Genomic DNA, 27982 nt, shown 5'->3' on the forward strand with positions numbered 1-27982 from the left:
CATATTCATCTCAATGTGCACCACCTATCACAACGTGCGGGCAGAGGAGCTAATGTAAAGAAGCAGACTCCAAGTTCAGGAAGGACGTTTCTTAAAGAACCAGCAAGGGGCAGAGGCTCCACCAGGACTTATGTAGTTCACTCCAAAGCCTTCTCCTCCAATTTATAATACTGATCCCCCAGACAAGGATAACAGTCCCAACATTGCTTCTTGAACTACCTACCATGCTGAGCTGCAGCACAGAAACAGACAGGAAACACAAGGAACTAGAACACAACACATTAACCTCCTTCAGATCCACACAGACAGGACACATAGGTACCTATGACCTAACATTTGTCTCTCTCTCTATTGCAAATTCAAAGACAGGTGATAAATGGACTTAAGTCCCGAGAAGTACTTCATCTTTCGAATAAGATTATTTCCTAAAGCCGAGCATTACAGCCATAGTTAAAAATGTACTTGTGACCAATGGGAATACAAATTTTGCACAATGAAGTGAGAAATTCTCACACAAAATGTGATTTGTATTTTAGGCTTGAAATGGTATGGCACTCACACACCAGTACATTAGGAGATGTATTTTAGTAACATAGGGAGTTTAAAGAGTAAATACATTCATGCTGATTGTTCTCATGTACTGTTAAAACATGCTAATATAAGATATAAGCCTTCCTGAGGCTTAAAGTGACTTTATTAGTAAAAGAAGGAATGTAGGAACTGGGTCAAGCATAGACTCCAACCTGTTAAGATTATACAGTTCTGCCTGTCTAAGTTTGCAAAAAAATTGAGAAATGTCATACCCATTTTAGAAATGGACAGTGTTTTTATAAACATACAACAATGCAAATACATTTTTGGGTGCAAGTATTCTTTTCCCCTTCTTGTATTGGTCCTTATTGACTCAGCAGAGTGGGCGCACTAATAAAATAAGGGTTCATTCGGAAGTATTAATTCATGTTTTACAAATGTAGAACATGTTGGGAATTAAAAGTTAGGCCTGACTTTTGGGCCTGATTACAAGTTTGGCGGTCCATAGGACTGCTGTACCCGTGGTGGCGGTCTGTGGACTGCCAGACTGGTGGTCCACCCACCCTATTACAACTTGGGCAGTTTGACCGCCACAGGACCTATGCAACCACCAGGGATCCATGATCATGCGGCAGTGGCGCAGAGGTCTGAGGAAGTAATATGCTGGTGGTGCTGCGCATATTACCCGTTTCCTCACCGCCCTCCTTTTGGTGAGGCCACCATGAAAAGGGTGGTAGTGAGGAAACTGTTGCATCTGGGCCTTGGGATGCATGCAGGGGGGCACATGTGTGCCCCCTGTATGTTTGCACCCCAGTTCCTGCACAGCATGGACTGCACAACATGGTCCATTCCATGTCGTGCAGGAATGTACTGCAGCTGTCCGACAAACATCTTTCTAACGCTCTCCCATGAGGCTTGGAAAGGCATCGCTGTGGGACTGCCGCAGCACAGACCGCCCGCCAGGATTAAACTTGTAATCCAGCAGGCAGTCTGATTAGGAGTTTGGCTATCTTCCTGAGGGGCACTGTCATGGCGGCCTGCAGGAAGACCACCAAACACATAATCAGGCCCTAGACTCAGGCTGAGAGAGTAGGACCCTATCTCCGGTTCTTGCATTGAAGTTGTACAGCATCAATAGGTAAACTGGGAACTGCCCCTTGTGTAATGTGCTAACAGCATGAAACTTGTGTATTTTCATACCTGGGTAATCAAACCTGTCATATTAATCATATCAGAATTAAAGTGGATTACTCGTCAAATTCTGTTCAAGAATGGCTCATTTGTGAGATAAAGAACTGGACTTTTTAAACAGGACTACTACGTTTACTTGGAGAAGGTTATTGTCCTCAGGGCAGAAGGGCAATGTTGAGTTTGAAAATCTAAATTGCTTACGTTTACATAAAAATTAGGATTACTAGGTGACTCAATCCCACGGCAGACTCAACAGTCTTGGGTTTTTATTTAATGTGCCTTCTGAAGTTGAGGCCTTCACTAAAAATCACTGAACCAATTTGAAAGATTGCATTGGATATTAAAAAGAGAGTGCCCATGGTGACCAGGATTTTTATGGCAAAATCTAGGTTTCAAGTCATTTTTAGTTTAAAAAATGTATAGTTCAAATTTGAAGGTGAACTATGACCCTAAATCTTTTTGTTTCGAAATATATAGTTGAAATTTACCTTACTTTTCATAACTAAGCACACATGCGTTTAAGGGAATTCCACCAAATTTATTACAGATTATTTAATCCTGAAATTACAGTTGATTTTTGATGCCCTCTTTCCAGACCCATTTATGCTACTCCACTCCATTTACTCCTAGAAATCCAGAAATCCCGATTTTTGAGGTGGGATACCCCATAGTGCTATAATCCCAAATTCATTGTAGACTATGAATATCCCTTTTGTCCCCATCGGTCTTTCCAAAAGATGGCATGCATGCAAAGTAATGCGTTTGGTTTAAACAATATTTCCCTACGTTAGCTAACATTTTTGTTGCATAAAAATATGACATTAATTCACATCTTTGTATGATTTGTAAAATTATGAGGAATTTGGGGAATTCATAAATATTTAAATCCTAGATGAGGCTTCTCAACCATTTTTCTGTTAAAACACTGACTAATTAATTTTAATCAGTATCATTAACTAGATATAATTACATGTCATATATTTACAAGTTTTTAATTTTCAAACACAATTCGGACTCAGTTATTTTCTTTTAATCTGTGTGCTTTCAAAAGCTTAGCCCTAATACTGGTTCCAGTTTTCTTCTTTATTTTTACAAACCACTGTAATCTCACACATTTCTGGTCATGGCCATTGGTCCACATGATTTACTTGAAGTGAGTCAAGAGTACTATTCCCATAATGCAATATTATATTAAATAAGACTGACTTTGTGGTGCTATCTGGGTCATACAAATCAGTATCTGTCGATGCAAGGATCTCACACATGCCGCGTGCTTGCAGACGCTGCGGAAGAAAGTGCACTGAGCCCTAACAAAACAAGACAAGTGTCCTCATTCGTGCAGTATTTTAGTGGCTGTGTCAAGACACGAGCAATGACCTACCATCTTGTCGTATCACTAAATAATGGTACTAGAGCACATTAAAATAGGTCAGTGCTGTAGGCCACCACTGAACCCGCTGTCAACTCCAGTCAGTAAGTAATACATGTGGGTCCAAGACCCCATTCTTCATCGGCTATCTTCTGGGGCTCGCTTGACATTTCCATTAGTTACAGTCTGTGTGGCACGCGACCTCTATAGCACATGTTCTGATTGCATGATAGAATCTGCAGCGTTCTTGCAAATTCAACTTCAAATAAAAAAGGATGCGGTGATGCTTGTTACAATCTGCCTAGACGTCTAGAGGTATCTGAAGGTCTACCAATGGGTGATCACAGGTTACTCTATTAATATTCCAGCTACTAAATATTATAATAATAACAACAACAACAAGAAAGAAGGAAGAAGAAGAAGAAGAAAGAAGATGATGAAGAAGAATAAAAATAAAAAGAATGAGACTAATAATTGTTTTTTTTTATATAGGGTTTAGTTTTGTGATTCAAAGTTACTTCCCAGAGCCAGGTCTCAATATCATGGACTATGCTGAATATTTCCCCACAGTGCTCCGCCTGTGTTTGCTCTCACTCTTCCTCATGTCCTCTGCCTTCTGGACAGGGATGCGCCACAGACTCTAGAAGGAGAGTGGAGGTTGGCTGTACAGCCAAGGAGACGGTGAGACCCAGAAACACAGGCGGGATTGGCTCTGTGACCTCTCTCTAGGGTACGGAATGTCACCTTTTTCCCTCCCTTAGTTTTCTTGGTCCTCTTTACCCCTTCTTGCCTTGCTTTATTCCTGCTTTAAACTGATTTCCCCTTACTTGTGGGTTGTCTCATTGGACCCAGCGTTATTTTTACTGGCTCGGCGACGTCACCACTTCGTCAGAAGTGGGGAGGAGCTGCGAGCCGTATTGTAGCGGGTTTCTGGCTCATGCTGGAAAAATTCTTCTTTGCTCGTGCATTTTCAGTGCTTTCTTTTATAATCTGAATGGTGATTGGTCCTCGCGGTGCTGTTTTTTTAGTAGTCTTGATGCGATAGGGCATATGTAATGTTCGTCCGCCATTTTTGGCATTTTCTGTGTGGTTTCGTGCACGGCAGTCCATTAATTTTAATTAGGAGCTGTCAGGGTGCCCGTGTAATGCAATCCAGATGGTGTGCGCGAGTTCACCATTCAGCAGGGCTATGCCACTCTGTGCACGTTATGAGAAGTGCATTAGGAGACAGCGGAAATTAAAGTGCAATTCTCGTTTAATAGCGCACGCAAATATTAGGGAGTAAAAAATATAGGGTATATTTCAAAGCGTTGTAAAGGAACCTTTTATTTATTTATTTATTTGGCGTTTTGTAAAGCGCTGCATCCCGCATAGATACAAGGAGGAGGGGGTCCCAGTGTGGACAGGGAGCAATTTACACAATTCAATGAATTAATCAGAAAACAACCGTTAGATCCACAGAGTTTTATACACTGAGGGATCAAATGTAATGAATACACATAGCAAACAGTCAACTGTATTCAAGGTTATACAGTGCCCCGGGAAGGGAGGAAGGAAGTGATAAAAAGTGAGGATAAGGAAGTGGTAGGATTGTGTGACAATCTCTGGTAGTTCATCACTACCCCCTAGTGGATATTCAATAACGCGAAATCCTTACCGTGGAAATACAAAACACCCCTGCCAATGTTCAAAGCTGTCCACCACCACCAGTACTACCAGTACCACGACCACCAGTACTACCACTACCAGTACTACCGGTACCACTACCACCACCACCACCAGTACCACCACCACCAGTACTACCAGTACCACCACCGCCACCAGTACTACCACTACCAGTACCACCACCACCACCAGTACTACCAGTATTACAGCCACCAGTACTACCACTACCACCACGATCAGTACTACCAGTACCACGAACACCAGTACTGCCACTACCAGTACTACCACTACCAGTACTACCACTACCAGTACCACTACCACCACAAGTACTACCATCACCAGTACCACCACCACCACCAGTACTACCATTACTACAGCCACCAGTACTACCACTACCACCACCACCAGTACTACCAGTACCACGAACACAAGTACTACCACTACCAGTACTACCAGTACCACTACCATTACCAGTACCACCACCACCAGTACTACCACTACCAGTACCACCACCACCAGTACTACCACTACCAGTACCACCACCAGTACCACCACTACCAGTACTACCACCACCAGTACTACCACCACCAGTACTACAACTACCAGTACCACCACCTACAGTACTACCACTACTACCACTACCAGCACCACCACCAGTACTACCAGTAACACCACCACCAGTACTACCACTACCAGTACCACCACCACCAGTAATACCACTACCAGTACCACGACCACCAGTACTACCACTACCACCACCACCACCAGTACTACCAGTACTACAGCCACCAGTACTACCACTACCACCACCACCAGTACTACCAGTACCACGACCACCAGTACTACCACTACCAGTACCACTACCACCACCACCACCAGTACTACCACCACCAGTACTACCAGTACCACCACCAGTACTACCACTACCAGTACCACCACCACCACCAGTACTACCAGTACTACAGCCACCAGTACTACCACTACCACCACCACCAGTACTACCAGTACCACGACCACCAGTACTACTACTACCAGTACTAGCACTACCAGTACTACCACTACCAGTACCACTACCACCACCAGTACTACCATCACCAGTACCACCACCGCCACCAGTACTACCAGTACTACAGCCACTAGTACTACCACTACCACCACCACCAGTACTACCAGTACCACGAACACCAGTACTACCACTACCAGTACTACCACTACCAGTACCACTACCACTACCAGTACCACCACCACCAGTACTACCACTACCAGTACCACCACCACCAGTACTACTACTACCAGTACCACCACCAGTACTACCAGTAATACAGCCACCAGTACTACCACTACCGCCACCACCAGTACTACCAGTACCACGACCACCAGTACTACCACTACCAGTACTACCAGTACCACTACCACCACCACCACTAGTACCACCACCACCAGTACTACCACCACCAGTACTACCAGTACCACCAACACCACCAGTACTACCACTACCAGTACCACCACCACCACCAGTACTACCAGTACTACAGCCACCAGTACTACCACTACCACCACCACCAGTACTACCAGTAGCACGACCACCAGTACTACCACTACCAGTACTAACACTACCAGTACCACTACCACCACCAGTACTACCACTACCAGTACCACCACCACCACCAGTACTACCAGTACTACAGCCACCAGTACTACCACTACCACCACCACCAGTACTACCAGTACCACGACCACCAGTACTACCACTACCAGTACTAACACTACCAGTACCACTACCACCACCAGTACTACCACCACCAGTACCACCACCACCACCAGTACACCCAGTACTACAGCCACCAGTACTACCACTAACACCACCACCAGTACTACCACTACCAGTACCACCACCACCAGTAATACCACTACCACCACCACCAGTACAACCACTACCAGTACCACCACCAGTACTACCAGTACTACAGCCACCAGTACTACCACTACCACCACCACCAGTACTACCAGTACCACGACCACCAGTACTACCACTACCAGTACTACCACTACCACTACCACCACCACCACCAGTACTACCACCACCAGTACTACCAGTACCACCACCACCAGTACTACCACTACCAGTACCACCACCACCAACAGTACTACCAGTACTACAGCCACCAGTACTACCACTACCACCACCACCAGTACTACCAGTACCACGACCACCAGTACTACTACTACCAGTACTACCACTACCAGTACCACTACCACCACCAGTACTACCACCACCAGTACCACCAGTACTACCACTACCAGTACCTCGGGCAGCAGTACCACCACCACTAGCACTACCACTACCGGTACCACCACCAGTACTACCACTACCAGTACCACCACCACCAGTACTACCACTACCAGTACCACCACCAGTACCACCACCAGTACCACCACTACCAGTACTACTACCACCAGCACTACCAACACCAGTACTACCACCACCAGTACTACCACCACCAGTACTACCACTACCAGTGCCACCACCTCCAGTACTACCACTACTACCACTACCAGTACCACCACCACCAGTACTACCAGTAACACCACCACCAGTACTACCACTACCAGTACCACCACCACCAGTACTACCACTACCAGTACCACCACCACCAGTACTACCAGTACTACCACCATCAGTACTACCAGTACTACAACCAGCAGTACTACCAATACTACAGCCACCAGTACTACCACTACTACAGCCACCAGTACTACCACTACAACCACCACCACCACCACCACCAGTACTACCAGTACCACCACCACCACTACCACCACTACCAGTACTACCACTACCAGTACTGCCAGTACCACTACCACCACCATCAGTACCACCATCACCAGTACTACCACCACCAGTACTACCAGTACCACCACCACCACCAGTACTACCACTACCAGTACCACCACCACCACCAGTACTACAGGCACCAGTACTACCACTACCAGTACCACCACCACCAGTACTACCACTACCAGTGCCACCACCTCCAGTACTACCACTACTACCACTACCAGTACCACCACCACCAGTACTACCAGTAACACCACCACCAGTACTACCAATACCAGTACCACCACCACCAGTACTACCACTACTAGTACCACCACCACCAGTACTACCAGTACTACCACCATCAGTACTACCAGTACTACAACCAGCAGTACTACCAATACTACAGCCACCAGTACTACCACTACTACAGCCACCAGTACTACCACTACCACCACCAACAGTACTACCACCACCACCAGTACTACCAGTACCAGTACTACCACAACCAGTACCACTACCACCACCAGTACCACCACCACCAGTACCACCACCACCAGTACTACCACTACCAGTATTACGGGCAGCCGTACCACCACCACCACCAGTACTACCAGTACTACAGGCACCAGTACTACCACTACCAGTACCACCACCACCAGTACTACCACTACCAGTGCCACCACCTCCAGTACTACCACTACTACCACTACCAGTACCACCACCACCAGTACTACCAGTAACACCACCACCAGTACTACCACTACCAGTACCACCACCACCAGTACTACCACTACCAGGACCACCACCACCAGTACTACCACTACCAGTACCACCACCACCAGTACTACCAGTACTACCACCATCAGTACTACCAGTACTACCACCACCAGTACTACCACTACTACAGCCACCAGTACTACCACTACTACAGCCACCAGTACTACCACTACCACCACCAACAGTACTACCACCACCACCAGTACTACCAGTACCAGTACTACCACAACCAGTACCACTACCACCACCAGTACCACCACCACCAGTACCACCACCACCAGTACTACCACTACCAGTATTACGGGAAGCAGTACCACCACCACCAATGCTACTGCTACCAGTACCACCACCACCAGTACTCCCGCTACCAGTACCACCACCACCAGTACCAACACCACCAGTACCACCACTACCAGTACTACCACCAACAGTACTACCATTACCAGTACCACCACCTCCAGTACTACCACTACTACCACTACCAGTACCACCACCACCAGTACTACCAGTACCACCACCACCAGTACTACCACTACCAGTACCACCACCACCAGTACTACCACTACCAGTACCACCACCATCACCAGTACTACCACAATCAGTACTACCAGTACTACCATCACCAGTACTACCACTACTACAGCCACCAGTACTACCACTACTACAGCCACCAGTACTACCACTACCGCCACCAACAGTACTACCACCACCGCCAGTACTACCAGTACCACCACCACCAGTACTACCACTACCACCACCACCAGTACTACCAGTACCACGAACACAAGTACTACCACTACCAGTACTACCAGTACCACTACCATTACCAGTACCACCACCACCAGTACTACCACTACCAGTACCACCACCACCAGTACTACCACTACCAGTACCACCACCAGTACCACCACTACCAGTACTACCACCACCAGTACTACCACCACCAGTACTACAACTACCAGTACCACCACCTACAGTACTACCACTACTACCACTACCAGCACCACCACCAGTACTACCAGTAACACCACCACCAGTACTACCACTACCAGTACCACCACCACCAGTAATACCACTACCAGTACCACGACCACCAGTACTACCACTACCACCACCACCACCAGTACTACCAGTACTACAGCCACCAGTACTACCACTACCACCACCACCAGTACTACCAGTACCACGACCACCAGTACTACCACTACCAGTACCACTACCACCACCACCACCAGTACTACCACCACCAGTACTACCAGTACCACCACCAGTACTACCACTACCAGTACCACCACCACCACCAGTACTACCAGTACTACAGCCACCAGTACTACCACTACCACCACCACCAGTACTACCAGTACCACGACCACCAGTACTACTACTACCAGTACTAGCACTACCAGTACTACCACTACCAGTACCACTACCAGTACTACCATCACCAGTACCACCACCACCACCAGTACTACCAGTACTACAGCCACTAGTACTACCACTACCACCACCACCAGTACTACCAGTACCACGAACACCAGTACTACCACTACCAGTACTACCACTACCAGTACCACTACCACTACCAGTACCACCACCACCAGTACTACCACTACCAGTACCACCACCACCAGTACTACTACTACCAGTACCACCACCAGTACTACCAGTAATACAGCCACCAGTACTACCACTACCGCCACCACCAGTACTACCAGTACCACGACCACCAGTACTACCACTACCAGTACTACCAGTACCACTACCACCACCACCACTAGTACCACCACCACCAGTACTACCACCACCAGTACTACCAGTACCACCAACACCACCAGTACTACCACTACCAGTACCACCACCACCACCAGTACTACCAGTACTACAGCCACCAGTACTACCACTACCACCACCACCAGTACTACCAGTAGCACGACCACCAGTACTTCCACTACCAGTACTAACACTACCAGTACCACTACCACCACCAGTACTACCACTACCAGTACCACCACCACCACCAGTACTACCAGTACTACAGCCACCAGTACTACCACTACCACCACCACCAGTACTACCAGTACCACGACCACCAGTACTACCACTACCAGTACTAACACTACCAGTACCACTACCACCACCAGTACTACCACCACCAGTACCACCACCACCACCAGTACACCCAGTACTACAGCCACCAGTACTACCACTAACACCACCACCAGTACTACCACTACCAGTACCACCACCACCAGTAATACCACTACCACCACCACCAGTACTACCACTACCAGTACCACCACCAGTACTACCAGTACTACAGCCACCAGTACTACCACTACCACCACCACCAGTACTACCAGTACCACGACCACCAGTACTACCACTACCAGTACTACCACTACCACTACCACCACCACCACCAGTACTACCACCACCAGTACTACCAGTACCACCACCACCAGTACTACCACTACCAGTACCACCACCACCAACAGTACTACCAGTACTACAGCCACCAGTACTACCACTACCACCACCACCAGTACTACCAGTACCACGACCACCAGTACTACTACTACCAGTACTACCACTACCAGTACCACTACCACCACCAGTACTACCACCACCAGTACCACCAGTACTACCACTACCAGTACCTCGGGCAGCAGTACCACCACCACTAGCACTACCACTACCGGTACCACCACCAGTACTACCACTACCAGTACCACCACCACCAGTACTACCACTACCAGTACCACCACCAGTACCACCACCAGTACCACCACTACCAGTACTACTACCACCAGTACTACCAACACCAGTACTACCACCACCAGTACTACCACCACCAGTACTACCACTACCAGTGCCACCACCTCCAGTACTACCACTACTACCACTACCAGTACCACCACCACCAGTACTACCAGTAACACCACCACCAGTACTACCACTACCAGTACCACCACCACCAGTACTACCACTACCAGTACCACCACCACCAGTACTACCACCATCAGTACTACCAGTACTACAACCAGCAGTACTACCAATACTACAGCCACCAGTACTGCCACTACTACAGCCACCAGTACTACCACTACCACCACCACCACCACCACCACCAGTACTACCAGTACCACCACCACCACTACCACCACTACCAGTACTACCACTACCAGTACTACCAGTACCACTACCACCACCATCAGTACCACCATCACCAGTACTACCACCACCAGTACTACCAGTACCACCACCACCACCAGTACTACCACTACCAGTACCACCACCACCACCAGTACTACAGGCACCAGTACTACCACTACCAGTACCACCACCACCAGTACTACCACTACCAGTGCCACCACCTCCAGTACTACCACTACTACCACTACCAGTACCACCACCACCAGTACTACCAGTAACACCACCACCAGTACTACCACTACCAGTACCACCACCACCAGTACTACCACTACTAGTACCACCACCACCAGTACTACCAGTACTACCACCATCAGTACTACCAGTACTACAACCAGCAGTACTACCAATACTACAGCCACCAGTACTACCACTACTACAGCCACCAGTACTACCACTACCACCACCAACAGTACTACCACCACCACCAGTACTACCAGTACCAGTACTACCACAACCAGTACCACTACCACCACCAGTACCACCACCACCAGTACCACCACCACCAGTACTACCACTACCAGTATTACGGGCAGCAGTACCACCACCACCACCAGTACTACCAGTACTACAGGCACCAGTACTACCACTACCAGTACCACCACCACCAGTACTACCACTACCAGTGCCACCACCTCCAGTACTACCACTACTACCACTACCAGTACCACCACCACCAGTACTACCAGTAACACCACCACCAGTACTACCACTACCAGTACCACCACCACCAGTACTACCACTACCAGGACCACCACCACCAGTACTACCACTACCAGTACCACCACCACCAGTACTACCAGTACTACCACCATCAGTACTACCAGTACTACCACCACCAGTACTACCACTACTACAGCCACCAGTACTACCACTACTACAGCCACCAGTACTACCACTACCACCACCAACAGTACTACCACCACCACCAGTACTACCAGTACCAGTACTACCACAACCAGTACCACTACCACCACCAGTACCACCACCACCAGTACCACCACCACCAGTACTACCACTACCAGTATTACGGGAAGCAGTACCACCACCACCAATGCTACTGCTACCAGTACCACCACCACCAGTACTCCCGCTACCAGTACCACCACCACCAGTACCAACACCACCAGTACCACCACTACCAGTACTACCACCAACAGTACTACCATTACCAGTACCACCACCTCCAGTACTACCACTACTACCACTACCAGTACCACCACCACCAGTACTACCAGTACCACCACCACCAGTACTACCACTACCAGTACCACCACCACCAGTACTACCACTACCAGTACCACCACCATCACCAGTACTACCACAATCAGTACTACCAGTACTACCATCACCAGTACTACCACTACTACAGCCACCAGTACTACCACTACTACAGCCACCAGTACTACCACTACCGCCACCAACAGTACTACCACCACCGCCAGTACTACCAGTACCACCACCACCAGTACTACCACTACCACCACCACCACCACATTAACACACTCCATAACACTTAGCAAAAATACATTACCATTTACAATGCCATTAGCTCAAACTCAAATAAATCCGAGCCCGATTGCATTTCTAATGCTTGTTTTAAGTAGGGGTTAACCTGGTGCGCTCACTTTGCCCCTGCCACTGTGCCGCCTTCATTTGTTTTTTGATATCATGAATGTGCAGTGGGGTTTGTACCAGTAGCCGTGTAATAACATGAATCCTCATTACCCAATTTAATGATTCTTAATTTACAAAAATCGGAATGATGGAAGGCTGAGTTGGCCTTGCTGGGATAGAAGGTTGAGACCTGATGATCACATCAAAAGAAACAGGCAACCATTCACCATAATGAGCAAACTTACTAAGCCATAATGCAATAAATTGTCATTTGGTGATATGAATACTTTTCACAATTGAAACAATGCTACAGTGGGTTTTGGCCCCAATCATGTCTAGAAGTAAGCCATAGCAGTGACTCCTCAAAGTACCACTTTAACCCTGTACTTCATGGCAAAATCACAGTTTGACTTCTGGGGGGACTTGCATACTCAGAATACATATGGGTAAACCCAGTATTCCAAGGAATCAGGGTGAATAAATGTCTAATAGAATACAGCGATACCACCAGATTAATTTAGTATGGGATACAATTGATGGGAAGCCAAAAAGTGTAACCCCTAATTGAAATAAATGACAACAAACATGCTTTTCTACAATTCATGCGATCCAGCCATGCATTCATACTAGGTGCTACAGCGCGAGGCAAGTAAGACGCGGGATCAGTGATGATGTGACGGCAACCGCTACAGAAAGAAAGAAACTTTTGATATTGATTTGTGACTCTTCAAAAGTAGCATAGACCGTACCACATGTTCAGGTCTCAAATAAAAAAAGCATGTAGTGTCCAATCAAAAAAGAAATGCCTTGACCTTTTAATCCCAGATGTTGATGTGATTCAAGGTGCATACCGACCCCATAGCACACAAAGGCCCTGATTACAACTGTGGGGATGATTGCTTTTAGGATGCAAATGTATATTTGCCTCAAAAAAGAATCTTACTAGAGTGATATTTGCTCATAGGCTAATTGCACGTGCACTATTTGCCCATGTGGAAACAGCATATTCACCCACAAATTATTTGGAGGTAAAACCCAGCGAGAATCTTGCTGACAAATAGCATAAAATTCAGTTTTTTGCAACCTGAATCATATTCTAAATTAACCAAATTGTCTTTTCGCCACCTGGAATGAATTCCAGAGTGCAAAAAGGAGAATTTCACAGTATCTGCCACCAGGATCCTAGTCAGGTTTCATCCTCCATAAGCTTGTGAGCAAATAGTGCAGGTGTACGATTTCCACATGGGTGCTTGGGCAAACACTGCTCAGCATGTAACACCATTTGAAGCATGAGCACGAGTTTGCACTGGAAACAAAATTAGCCCTGTAGCTTTTATCAGTGAGGAAGAAGGAACCAGTTCCAATTGGGATTTTTCACTAACCAGTGCTTAATTTGAGCCGGTGGGTTACTGTGTTCAGCACTGGACTTAATCGTCAGCACCACACAAAGTGCCCGAACTTGACCCAAAGGTACGCTTTTCATGAGCACCAGTTAAGGATACATTCATTTTTCATTTTTTTTGTAGGCCTGGGGAGATTAAGTGACTTGCCCAGAATCACAGGGCACAGCCTATGCCGAGATTCAAACCTGGTTCCCCATCTCCAAAGTTGGCAGCTCTGGCCCATATGCCACATCCTCTCCACACTGGTACGGTTTTGGTTAGTTCCATTATAGGTGGGCTAATAGGAGCAATGGCCTGGTGGAAGCTGTCTCCTGACGAGAGTCCCGGTGCACATTTTTTCCCAAATGAACCACCGTCACTAACAAAATATTCATCCACCCGCCTCTTACAAAGTCTCTTGCTACAATTTATGTTCTCTACATGTGGTTGTAAATCTGCCACTGACGTTTGAGTATGGAACACATTTTTTTTACAAACTCTAAGGTAGATTGTATAAAAAGTGTGTTGCATTGTTCAGGTTATAAATTGATTGAAGTCTCCACCTATAAAGATATAGTAATTAAGGTGCCACATAACAAGAAAGTGATCATCATTCTGATGTCAGGACTGCTCCTGCCCACTGAACAAGCCAGGGTTAGTCTGTTCCTGCTGGCTGAACTACAAGTATGTAGTCAAGGATTGTTAGTGGAATTAATTCAACTGAAGCAAATGAATACTAGAGCCCAAAATATACTAATTTGGTAATTGATAGACCAAACAATGTGGGAGAGTCAGAGGGAATTTTTGAAAGAGACTGCCTGCATGACACGCCTTCCTGCAAGTCAACGGACAAACAGAAAGTACTACTCCCTTTTTCTTGTCATCCTGTTTAGGGCCCAAAATTGTGCCCGACTCGGGATGCGACACAAAAATGTGACTAAAGGTTCTTGCATATCGGAGAAGGTCCTCAAACCTTCACCCATGTCATGTGTCCGTCTTCGTTATTGGGAGCACGCCTGTGCGGGTAGCACCCACTGTAGTCAGCGGAGTCTGATACTGCAGCAAGTAGACTGTCAGCCATTTATGGGAGTTGATTTGTTGCCTAATTGGTCGGAAACCCTGAGCCTCCTTCCAGCTGTTGTGTAGATTTGTATTTTCCACCTCAGAATCATCTCCCGCCCATCAGCTACATAGAGTAAGTCACCCTGTGAGTAGGTGTAAATACACGAGTATTCTACCTCGGCATTTGGATACTAGTTCGGCCTGGGCAGTGAGCTCCACTCCGTTCACTAGACCACGTCCCAGAGAGATTTCTCAATGAGGGCAGTCGCAGATGGTCGCGGCCGCTCGTGTTAAGAAACCTTCCGTTCGCGTTGAGAAAGCAGCCACTCGAATAGAACACCTATTCGGGGGCAGAAAGAAACAGTGCTCTCTTGCGCTGTGCATGGTATCATTCATGATAATTTTCCAGCGCGGGACCAACACCTGGTGCTAAAAATCAGCATGAACGGTGTGACCTAATGCACTCCGCTGCTTGCAGAACTCCACGTAGTGTGGCAGAGGTTTTTTTTTTCCACTTACTCCGCCCGACCTAATTCTGATGCAACAGTCTTTTTCAGAACCTTGGATTAGGAGCCATGAAATGCTCACTGCAACAGGCATCCAAGCTCCTATCAAACTCTAGAGCAACAGTTGCTAAAATAGTGATTGAAATTAAATTATGAAGGATCAGGGGGGTTGACAGGAGGCTCAACAGATTAATTCAAAATGGCTACATAGGTCTCTGGATTCTCACCCTCTCCGTTACATTCAATATGTGTTACGAGCTCACTTGCAAGAAAGGAAAAATAGAACTCTGCAGACACAAGCTACCTTGGCGGGGAAACTGAAAATGTTGATGGGTGTCTCTGAAGCCCTTGTTCACTAATTAAGCGGTCATCATGGATATATCTATTGACTAAACTTTACAATTCTCTACATAGACAATTTCTCCCCTACCAGAAGCAATATATTCGACCTACAATTCAGAATTTTACGGGGAAAATTATATTTACAATTGTATCAAGTAAGAGGCATTTTTAACATTGATGAATCAAAAAACAGGACTATTTCCAAATTCTAATTACAGTTCTAATCATAAACGTAAATTCCATATGAGGCACAACAGTAATCTCTTCCTAAACTACCTTCATTGGGTTTCACTTGGATACGACTGCTGTTCCATCCAAGACTTCGTTCACTTGACGTTCATTCATATCAGCACCAATATTACGCCCACATTATTTATGCTTGAGTATAAAAGTACCACAACTCATGCTTATGATTCCAGACAGTGGTTGCCCTGCTATTTAAGACCATGGTCCATTATTGCGCGCTTCGGACACACATTGACCCAAGGTGAGAATGAATCAGTGGAGACTCATCTCTGCATCTTTGAAGGTCAAGATCATGACCTTCATCTCTTTAATTACCACTGTTTTCTAATTGCATGATCCTGAAGACATACCAGGACCCAAAGCTAGGGACACATATAAAGCAACAGAAGATCATTCCAATGGCTATAAAAAGAAAAAAGGAATATTATTTGAAAACGATTGCAGTCAGACCTTCACCTCCTTGCAGCCTTACGCAAGGAGGTGAAGGTAAACCTCAGAAGATGGAATGAGGAATTAAATACACATTAAAGAAGGATGGGGAGGTTATTGTGTGGTTAACTGTGAACTCGGAAAAATTTGCCTGATGAATGGATGGATTTGGATGGATGGGTGGGTGGATATGTGGATGGGCGGATGGGTGGGTGAATGGACTGATGTTTGGATGGATGGATGGATGGCTGGGTGAATGGGTGGATGGGTGGGTGGGTGGACAAATGGATGGTGGGTTGGTGAACAGGTAGATGGTTGGGTGGATAAATGGATGGATTGATTGATGAATTTATGTTTGGATGGATTGATGTTTTAATGGATGAATGGATAGATGGATGGAAAGTGTGCAAAATAATAAATGGTGTAGCCAGATATAAATCTTTCAGACTGTATTTTAGGTCAAGCAGATTCATGAAGTTTAATGAAACTCTCAACCACAGCCAATCATGTTTCAACACTTTTGGGATACAGAGAATGTAGGCTGGAAAGCTAAGAGTAAAGCAAGAAGAATGCAACGTAAGATGAAGCATGGCAGCATTAGACTTCATGACATCCTAAAACAAATGGGAATGGGGGACATTTGTGGACAATTTCAATGATTTTTAAATCACGCCTTTCATTTCATCACTATTTGTTTGCACTTACTACCCCAGTCATTTAAATATGCCACATATTTGGAAAGAACAGGAGCTTTTCCTAAATTTTTCTTGACATCACCCCTGTACTAGTGTCACGCAAGTACATTGTTCAGCGACTCAGCCTGGCACTAGATGTGTTATTGCTAACGACATGCGCAGAATTGTACTTCCCTGTAACCCTGGTAGGCGACGGACTCTGCTGCAATTGTCCCTGTTTTTAAGACTGTACAGTGCACCTCTGCTCTTTTCCTACAATCACTCCTAGGACAAAGCACAGCAATTACCTCAGGTTGGTTAAGCTGGGGTGATTCCTCATTGCATCTGCAAACGCCTTTGCTCCCTCATCACCGATCTTGTTTCCCCACATACTGAAATAAAGTAAGAAAAGAGAACATACTTATTCATTGGAGACTTTTGACCAGTTGGGCAACTGTCATCTGTTTTCTTATTCAGGCAGTGATTGCTTTAGTTCATAGTTTTGGAGTTTGTGCAATGTTGTGGCCAAATAGGGCCGGTAATGTTTGTGATCTCACATTTATAAAAGAGTTACAATCAGGGCCACTGGAATTATGCGATTGTGCTGCTGCAGCAATTTTCGCATACCTTTAGATTTGCTGCTTATGCCACATAATCCATCATCTGCCGTATAATCGGCAGATTTTAAGAAAAAAAGTTTTTGTTTCTAGCTCAAACGGCTCAAAAGTTAGTAGAAATGCAGCGACACGTGCTACTGCACAGTGGAAGGTCCTTTGCAGAGGCTGACTGATCACCTTTCTGTGGCTCATTGCTATATTTGTGTGTTAAACCAGTACTAAGGAGGTGCAACCAATGCCCAGACAGTGTTAACAAGTGTAAAAATGACAAAATAATGAAGTAATTCTATCACAAAATATGCCACATAATGCTGCGTAATTTGCCTTTTCTTGAAGCTGAATTTACTCAGCCCTGCTGCACAATTTGACCCTCCTCTGCTGCATAATTCCAGTGGTCCTGGTTATAGTGTACATTTATGATGATCTCTCGGAGTTTCAATTTTCAAAAAGCTACGTCACTGAAATGTGATCAACACAATCCTATTAAATGCAATGCACAGAGCTTTGAGGGTGCATTAGAGATTACATTCCAATCAGAGATGGCTACATTTGAGGGGCCAGCAGACACTATGGCGTGGCATGGTGGAGTTGGGCTTTTCATTTTCTTTGTTGTTTGAATGACATGTACACTCTTAGAGTAGAATAAGGGAACAAGAAGAGAGTTACATCTCTGGCCTTATCAATCCCGTGCCAGTGGAAGCAGATCCTGGGCTCCATGATCCTCAAACAAGCTAAATGGCTTTCTTTTACCTCCTGTTTCTGGCATGCCACAAGCATCTCTTTTCAACCTGCCCTCTCATCCTGCCTACCCCAAGGCCTTTTGAACACAGCCAATAGGCCCTGCTCCTCCCTGGGCCTCCAATTTAGCATGCCTGCTGGACTCTGCATCTCACAGTGCCTTCCATTCAGCATGGCTTTCTAGGCGCTGCTCACACCCAACCATCATATTGAGCATAGCATACAGCCTTGCCTGACTCAGGCCCTCTTCTTCTGCATGGCTCGAGGAATGGTGCTCTGTCTGGCACCTCCCCCAGGGTGGACAAACTGAGCCCTGTTCACATACAACAGGCTAAAATGTACTGCAATGTAGCCCTGAAGCAAGTCAAGCACCAGACATGGTCACCACTGGCACTGCAACACACTCACATAAAAATGGTATACACCCGTTACGACGCAACTTTTACTCCGCACTACCATTACAACGCGGGCATTACAACGCATTACATTACAACGCATTGCGCTGGGGGGCGCTCTAGGATAAGAGGTAAGTTTAATTTACTATCCAACACCTTCCCTAGGGTCCACGGGGACTGGAGTTAGAATAGTAAATTATACTTACCACTATCCAGCACCCCAAAGCGCTATGCGTTGTAACGGTATTCGTTGTAAATACCGCGTTGTAATGGTATGCGGAGTAAAAGTATGCGTTGTAACGTCATACATCCCATAAAAATCAATGGAGGGAGGCAATAACACTTAACAATTAATACCATAAAAGAAAAATATACAATTAATTAAGATACATTTTAAAGTTTATACATCATACAATAATTTGCAGAAAAAAGATAATTTAGACCAATAAAATTTACATTTTAATATATTCATATTTCTTCTGTAACTCATTAAATATAAAATGACTAACCTCTCACAGATAACGCAGTATCAAAAGAAATTTTCTTTTTTTAAATGAATTAAAAACATGACCTACAACTAAGTTTGTAACAAAATAATTATAAAGTGTACAGCGTTTGGGTCAGTAAGTGATTTGAATTAGAAAGTAGTGTTCAACTAATTATATATTTTTTAAATATTGCAGGTAAATTGATTTTGAATGTAGTAAAATGTGCATGAGACTACTAGTGTCTGCTTTTATGACATTATGTGTGAACACGAAGGGTGTGGGCGAGGGGCAGGACATGCATGTAAGGTATCAGTGAACATGTGGGGGAAATGAGTGTAGAAAGTTTGGCAAGGGGGAGTACACTATTTCTATTCCCCATATGCTACCAATTATCCTTGCACCAACCCGGATTCGAGTTAGGAAATATTTGTTTGAATAACGCAAAAGCAAAGTTGTTAAAATTGCTAACATTCAGAACAAACATTAACAACTAACATTCAGAACTTTCAGGCTAAGATATTAAGGTTTCACAATTTCACCCTGAACAGTAAATATCTGTTTCTTGTTGTTAGACTTCACAATCTATGCAAATCACGTGTAAAGGATGTACTGAAAACAAGAGTATCCTTTACTGGGCAGGTTTTTAAAATCAACATTTTTCAACATTTTATTCTAAAACCACATACGATATACTGTTTCTAACTAATTAAGACATGCTTATATTTGTTCTTCCGCCATTCTTGTAGATTTCACATCTGGTCTAATGAATTTAAAATCTCAATTTAAAGTAATAAATGTTTTAAGTATACAATATAATGTTCTTATTGCTACAGTAACCTGGGATTACATTTTCCACACACATTGCCTAATCCTTCTTGTTCCATAAATTCACGTCAATAACACTTCTGTTAAACAAATAGATCATATCTCTTATGTTTAAATTGAAAATGGTCAAACAGATCAACCATATTGTTTTTCCTACTGATTCGGGACTGAACCTTTAAGTATGTTTTAACAATAGAGAAACTTCTGGTAATGTTTTGAGAAATCTGCATTCATTAAATCTTCTGGCATAAGGCTCTGAGTTTTCTCAAGCGGTAAAGACAGAATTCAATCATAAACTATTATGTATATTTTCATTCTAGCCAGCCACTATGGTCTATGCTGTGTAGACAACATTCTAATAGTTAACACTGGTAAAAATACAAAAGTTTTAATTTTGGATGATATCACTAACCCGATATCAAAGATAGACTTGCTCTTCTGTATGGCATGGGCCAGGCATTTTCCTCCTTCGCTGGTTATTTTGTTGCAGCCGATCCTGACAAAAAATGATTAACAATTACATTGAACATCCAGTTTAAATAAAATTTACTGGATTAGTGAATGTGCAAACAAAGTAGATTGCTGAAAAATGAGTCTGGTTTGCAGATTTGTACACATGAAGGTGTTAAAGGAAGATCTTTTGTGAGATTTAAGGGCAGAGAAATGTTCGTGTGTGGGACAAAACACGGTGTGTATATTATCTCGGTACATATGTAATATGTATGCATTCAGTGTGTGTATGTGTGTGTGTGCACTCTGTGTATGCTTGTGTACATTGCGTGTGTTCAGTTTACAGTGTTTTTCATTCCTACACAAAGGTCTACAAAATGCTATTGTTTCATAAAGGTGGAGCAGGAGGGTTCGGTTTATTGCTCTGTGAAAGTCAGCCTTTTGGTACTCTTAAGAAGAGTTTATTGCAAGTGTTCACACAACTGCCAAGGTGTTTAAGGGTGCTCCAGGAAGGAGACAGCCCTGATAAGAAATGGATCAGGAATCAAAGGCTATGTCTGTTTTCGTGAAACATATGCGGCTTTATTCTTGGCTAGAACATATGCTGCTTTTTTGTTACCATAATATGGTACAGCATGCCTTTGGGTTTTGATCCTAAAACGGTGCTACAGTAATCTGGGGCTATAATTCTTGCCGCAAAACTAAACATCTTGTGGGTCTAACAAACTCACTTAATCTCCAAGTGCCTACAAAAAAAGATGTCCTTCTGTAATACAACTGGGTTTCATATGATACAACTGGTTTTCATATGAAGATCTGTAATATCTTTAGGGTAAGTTCACGCTATATAACAATGACACAGCACCGCAGCGCGTGTAGAGCTTCAAAGCCAACTCCCCACACACAGGCCCTGCTTCAAAATTGCAGCACCCGGGGCTGCTGCTGGGTGTGGCCTGTTTGTGTTCAATTGTGTGTGTGTGGGAACATTGTATGCATGTTCTATGGGTAGATAGGTAATATGTGTGCATTCATTTTATGTGTACATTGTGTGTGTGTGTGTGTGTGTATATACCTTATATATGCATGTGTACCTTCCGGTTGTCTACGGCGTTTTTCTTGCAAACAAAAAATAAAAAATCCTTTTGTAATGCAACTGGTGTGCATATGATTCAGTCAGATACCTTCAGGTGAACTACCTACCAACACATACTACCAACCTTACATACTTGTACTAGGTACAAATATACCTCGCAACTCCCCCCCAAAGAACCCTACCACAACGCCCTCCATATCTCTCTCTCACCACAATGTCATTCTCTCACACACTAATCCACCATTTATTATATTAATTCACTTCATATCTTTCTACACACTTTCAATACCATTGCTAATTAAATAATAACTACAAACACATACTCTGCTCCTTTTCTTTCTCCATCTTCTACATAAACAACTGCAACATCTTTATACATCTGTAACATTCGCTCCACTTCTATCTCTCTTTCTCACACGCTATTTATACGACTTTATCTACAATTCAGTCACCACTTTATACACAAACTACCTAACCCTCTCAGTCTTACTTTCTATTTTATACACCTCTCACCCCTATCTATTCACCATATTACAAATTTACAAAACACAAATACACTACACACCACACAATTCCACACAACACAATTCCAATTCAAACAACATAATTCCACTACAAACAACATACATCCACTACAGTACAAACAAACAAAATAAGTAAAAAACATTCTTGTTTAAAACGCCAATAGCTCTAACTTTAACAAATGTGAGACTGATTGCATTGCAAATACTTGTTGTATTTCAGATATCCACTAGTTTATAAATCAGATACTTGGCAACATACTGATGTAAAAAATAGTTACTTTTGATATATTTTCAGGTAGTAGGCATTCTTTGCTTTTTTCACCCTCCTTTTTCTGGCTGACCCTTATACCTTAGCGCATCTTGTTCACCTCCCATTCATGTTTTGTTTTATATTTTTATTTTTGTACTAGCAATCTTTTGTCATTGCTTTTGCTGTTCCTTCTAGTTCTTTTCAAACTTTCTGCCACCTTTCACCATCTCATAAGGTGGATTTTTCCACAATGGTGCTTTTCTCCAATGAAATAAAGTTACTTTTCTGATAGTAAAAACACCCATTGGATAAAAAACTTGCTTTCAATTGCAGAACCTTTCCTTTATTTCTTTCACCGAGCACCCAGCCAAACTCATACAAATACATATTGGCTCAACCACTCGCTTATTTGCATTTATAGTCTGAATAACAAGATGGTTGGCCCTATTACTTAGTCATTTTGGATTTTTCAAGACATCATAGATTCTATATTATATTATGTTATGCTGCGTTATAGTATAAGATTTTTTATTAACCATGCATATTGCAATAAGGGGCTAGGAAAGAATATCAGCTGTAAATGGCTAGCAAATGTGTTGGTATCAAAATCCCCATTTTCATGGAACTTAGCACATGAAAATGAGGAAATGACTCTGATATGACAGTAGTGATTGGCACACTTAGCTGATGTAACTTCAGTAGTATCAATATGTGCAGATAAAACACTGGCACAAACGATGGTTGCGCATAATCCGGGCATCCTGTGTATATTATAGGACTGTGAGGAAGATGTACAATTTGTGTGGCACTTTCTTAAATGAGGGATAAGTCAGTCTGCGTCCTGGGTCAATACTCAATCACATCCATACATTCACACACAACTGCTACTCCAAGGTTTCTTCAGATAACAGACTCCACTTACTTGAGATATTTCAGCTTTGTGCATCCTTCAATGATGTCTGAAACATATTTGGCACCAACATCTGTAATGAGATTGTTGTATAACCTGAACAAAAAAATACACGGAGAGAAAAAAGTCACTCGACATAAGACTGGTGCAATATAAAATATGCTTAAAAACACTGACAAACGTCTAGAGCTCTCCATTCAGAAACACACTGATATATAGGGATCCAAAGCATAGGCATGTCATGTACCAAGATTGTGTGTGGGAAGCATCGATACCCAACATGTAAGTGAGCAAAGGTGTGCCAAATATGCCAACTGTGATAACTATATCTGTCTATTCCATGAAACAGTGAGCAGACATTGCGAAATCTACTGGCCCCAGTCAGACTGTATCAGGGTGAGCCATTTTTTGAGCCTACTGGCCATGCAAGAGAACTCCAGCTGGCAAAGAGCAGGTGTTCTGTTCATTTGGAAAGTGCATGAGCAATACAAAATAATTTGAATCTGCTTTTTATCTCCTCACATTTGCTGTGCACAGAAAGAGGTCAAAGGTCAGCCTCTGTCTTCTAACGAACTGTTTTTATCTTTTTTTAACTGCAAAGTTAAGAAGAGTTTGTAAAGTGGTCTGAATAGTGCTGGACACACAAAAGTTAAATAGCTTGTAAATGAAGTGTGCACCTTTTTCAAAATATATTTCAGTTGTTAGGAAAGCACTTTTTTGCAATTCTGAAGTAAGATGTAAACAAAGATTTTGATAGTATCAAAATAAATCAGAATACTTTACTTGGTGATTTGTGAATGATAAATATTTGTTGAACCTGGATTGCCACACATTATCTTTTGTACCCTATATGGTTTTATCAGGAAAACTGCATGTCAGTGGGAAACTCTGTGGCCATTTCAATAAAAAAGAAGTCTGTCCAGACTAGAAATGGCAGCCTGCTCCCACATGATGCTTTAGTATTTGTTTTTAAAGTGAGAGTTTTTTTTTAAGATGAGCTGATAAACATTCCTGCCCCTGCCATGAAGACAAATCTACCAGGGAACTAAATGCAAAGTCAGGGGTCATATTAACTGTATATGTGGGATATATTTTTAGTCTACATGGAGCAAAGGTTCAGTATATTAAATCAAACAAAAGAGTTTTGTTTTGTACAGCAGACATGCTGAACCCACATATTTCAAGGTGCTAACGTTAGTATAACAAAACTTCCCAGCAATTATTTTTTAGTCTCAGAAGAATGAAAATGGCCCCTGTGCTGATTTGATTGAATGACATGCATGTTACAAGCAGCTCTCTGCAGCAGCTGGTCAAGCCACTGAGCTATCATACACACTGCACGAAAGCACATGAAAGCAAGGCGGGGGCTGGATCAATCCATGAGACGTCCTGATTCATTGCAGGTTGCCTGAATCAAACAATTACATTAGGTAACTCTGTGCTTATTGCCTGATCAATAAATGAGATTGACTATCTCTTCATTGAATGGCCAAGTCACTCAGTGTGATTGGTGGGTCCTTTAACTATCACATACCTAACCTTGCAGGTCAATCTAGGCTTTGAATAGATTATTTGAGAAGTTGTGGACACCAAACATGTGGACTTCTGATTCAAAATCTGCAGTTTCGCGTCCACTTTAATATTGATTTACTTCTATTTTCACACAAAAACGTATGGGGAAAAATTAGCAGGAAGCCTTTTTGCCACCACCAGAAGCTTGGTTCATTGTACGTGAGACACTAATTGGGAGTACCTTTCCTCAGCGAGGGTCCGTGTCTTCCATCCACTATCAAAGTTGTGAGAAAAACATAGGAAGTGCAATGCACAACATGAGAAAACAGCACATGTCTTTGCAGCTCTGGACTCACACTAGAGTCAATATTATGCCACACTAGTAAGTGTGAGATAAAAACTTTGCTTGGGAATAGGTAAAGTAGGATACTCTAGAACAAACATGGGTTCCATTAAAAAAGGTTGCTCCCAGCTGTAAACGGATGTTTACGGCAAAATATATCTCATATATGCCTTCCAGGAATTCCCAAAAGTATTCCTGGCAAGCATACATCTCCTTACTATATGGCTTTCTCAAGGGAAACTCATTATAGCAAATTCTATGGAAGTTGTGGAAAGTCGGATTTACAAGTTGTGTTTTCCCTGTACATGTACCTAGAAGCATTCACAAACTCCAATCCAACCCATTCCCACCCTGGAAAGGGCCAGAGATTTACTCCAGGAATGGATCATCCCCACATTTGAAGCGTGTGTAAATATACTTCTCCCACAGAGAAAGAAAAATATATGCATTTGCATTTGTAAAGTGGGTTCCACTCTCCCTGTACTTCTATAGTTTTCAGATTCCCACACCGGGGAATAGGGGCCCGTGGGATATGTCACATAATATTTCCAGTAGTAGGTCTGGAAATCTGGTCCAAGCACAGTTTTCCATGTTTACTTCTGGGGAGGTTTGTGAAATGAAACAAATGTTAAAAGTACATTCAGGAGGAGATGCAAATCTCCGCCCATACCTTTTAATTTTTTGGTGAATCTGGCCCATACATGGCAAGAATCATACATTTCACAATACTTTGCATGTGTGATACAATCTCCACACTGTGCGTTCCAAACCTGAGGTGTGATAGAGAACAGACAGTGTAACAAAGTAAGTAGAGCAGCACTTGACCCAGAAACTCAAAATACCTGGGAGCTCATGTAATCTCAGGAGCACAAGCAACCTCTCCCTTGAGCTCCCTCTGCTTAATAAACAAAAATAGACTCTCTCTAGGAATATGCAGTTCACGAGACATTCTGTTCAGAAATGTTCCTTTCATCCTCTTTTTTAAGTCAAAATAATAACTACCATTAAACCTCTAATACTAACTTGATATAAGAGTGGTGACTTTTAGAACAGTTTTCTTCGAACCCAACATATGTCCCCTTGAGCCATGTTCCAATTGCTATGCATAAATATTGAATTATCTACTAAAATTGCATACCTAATTAACGTTACACATGTGCTACAACCTTATAAAAAACTATTTTATGTAAGAATCTTGGTTTCCATAAGAAACAAAAAATATGTTTATGTTCATTTGTTAATTTATTAATATAGATGCATAACTTAATATTGACATGATTTAGGGTAGGGTTGGACTTTAACTTAATTTAACAAATTATTTGAAATATAATTTAAAGAGAATAGGTCATAAAGTCAGGAATAGCTTTAGCACAGCGGTCAATACCAAATATTTTTCAGATGTTTTGGGCAAGTGTTACATTTCCTTTTTAATACAATCATGTAATTACATCCAATTTACGTTCCTACATTATCTTATTTGCAAGAAAACATCTTAATTTAAAATGTACCTGGATTTAATAAATTCCCATTTTTAGTTCTCGTCTATGCCTATCGCTACCAAATCTTTAAAAATTCAAAGAATGGGCTTGGTTCATGAGGGAAAATTTTACATGAGGCAATATTCTCAGGAGGTAATATTTTACAACTCACTCAAAAGTACACTGAATCAGAATACATTACATTAGTTATCTCAAAGATGCATTATACACAGAAATCAGTAGTATTTTGTTTTTTCCCCACCGAAGGCTTTTTTTTGTTTTTTAGTTGGGATGTAAAACACAAGCCAGACTAATTGGTTTTGTCAAGGTTTGTTTTAACTTATTTTTATTCAATTTACTATCATTTAATTTAGTGTATTTTAATATCATTAGGTTTATGCAAAGAGTTACAAGTTGAGCTTAGAATTAGGTTTGGAATTTAGGGTTAAACTTTAGGGTTACAGTTAAAGTTAATGGAAGGGACACCGTCAGTTTTAGGGTTAGTGTTGATGTACAGGTTAATGTGAAGAGAGTCAA

The 27982-nt window shown here is 43.3% G+C and overlaps 1 protein-coding gene across 1 annotated transcript in view; it reads right to left on the reverse strand.

Annotated features, from left to right (window-relative positions):
- Positions 1-27982, reverse strand: part of NOD1 (nucleotide binding oligomerization domain containing 1) — a 289117-nt gene that overhangs the window by 27213 nt on the left and 233922 nt on the right. The window contains exons 6-8 of the mRNA XM_078663898.1: positions 24125-24208; positions 21298-21381; positions 18131-18214 (exon numbers count right to left, since the gene is read on the reverse strand). Of these exons, the coding sequence (XP_078520024.1) occupies positions 18131-18214; positions 21298-21381; positions 24125-24208 (252 nt within the window). The remainder of the gene's footprint in view (positions 1-18130; positions 18215-21297; positions 21382-24124; positions 24209-27982) is intronic.

This window comes from Lissotriton helveticus, chromosome 10 (genome assembly GCF_964261635.1).
Source record: "Lissotriton helveticus chromosome 10, aLisHel1.1, whole genome shotgun sequence".
Lineage (NCBI taxonomy): Eukaryota > Metazoa > Chordata > Amphibia > Caudata > Salamandridae > Lissotriton > Lissotriton helveticus.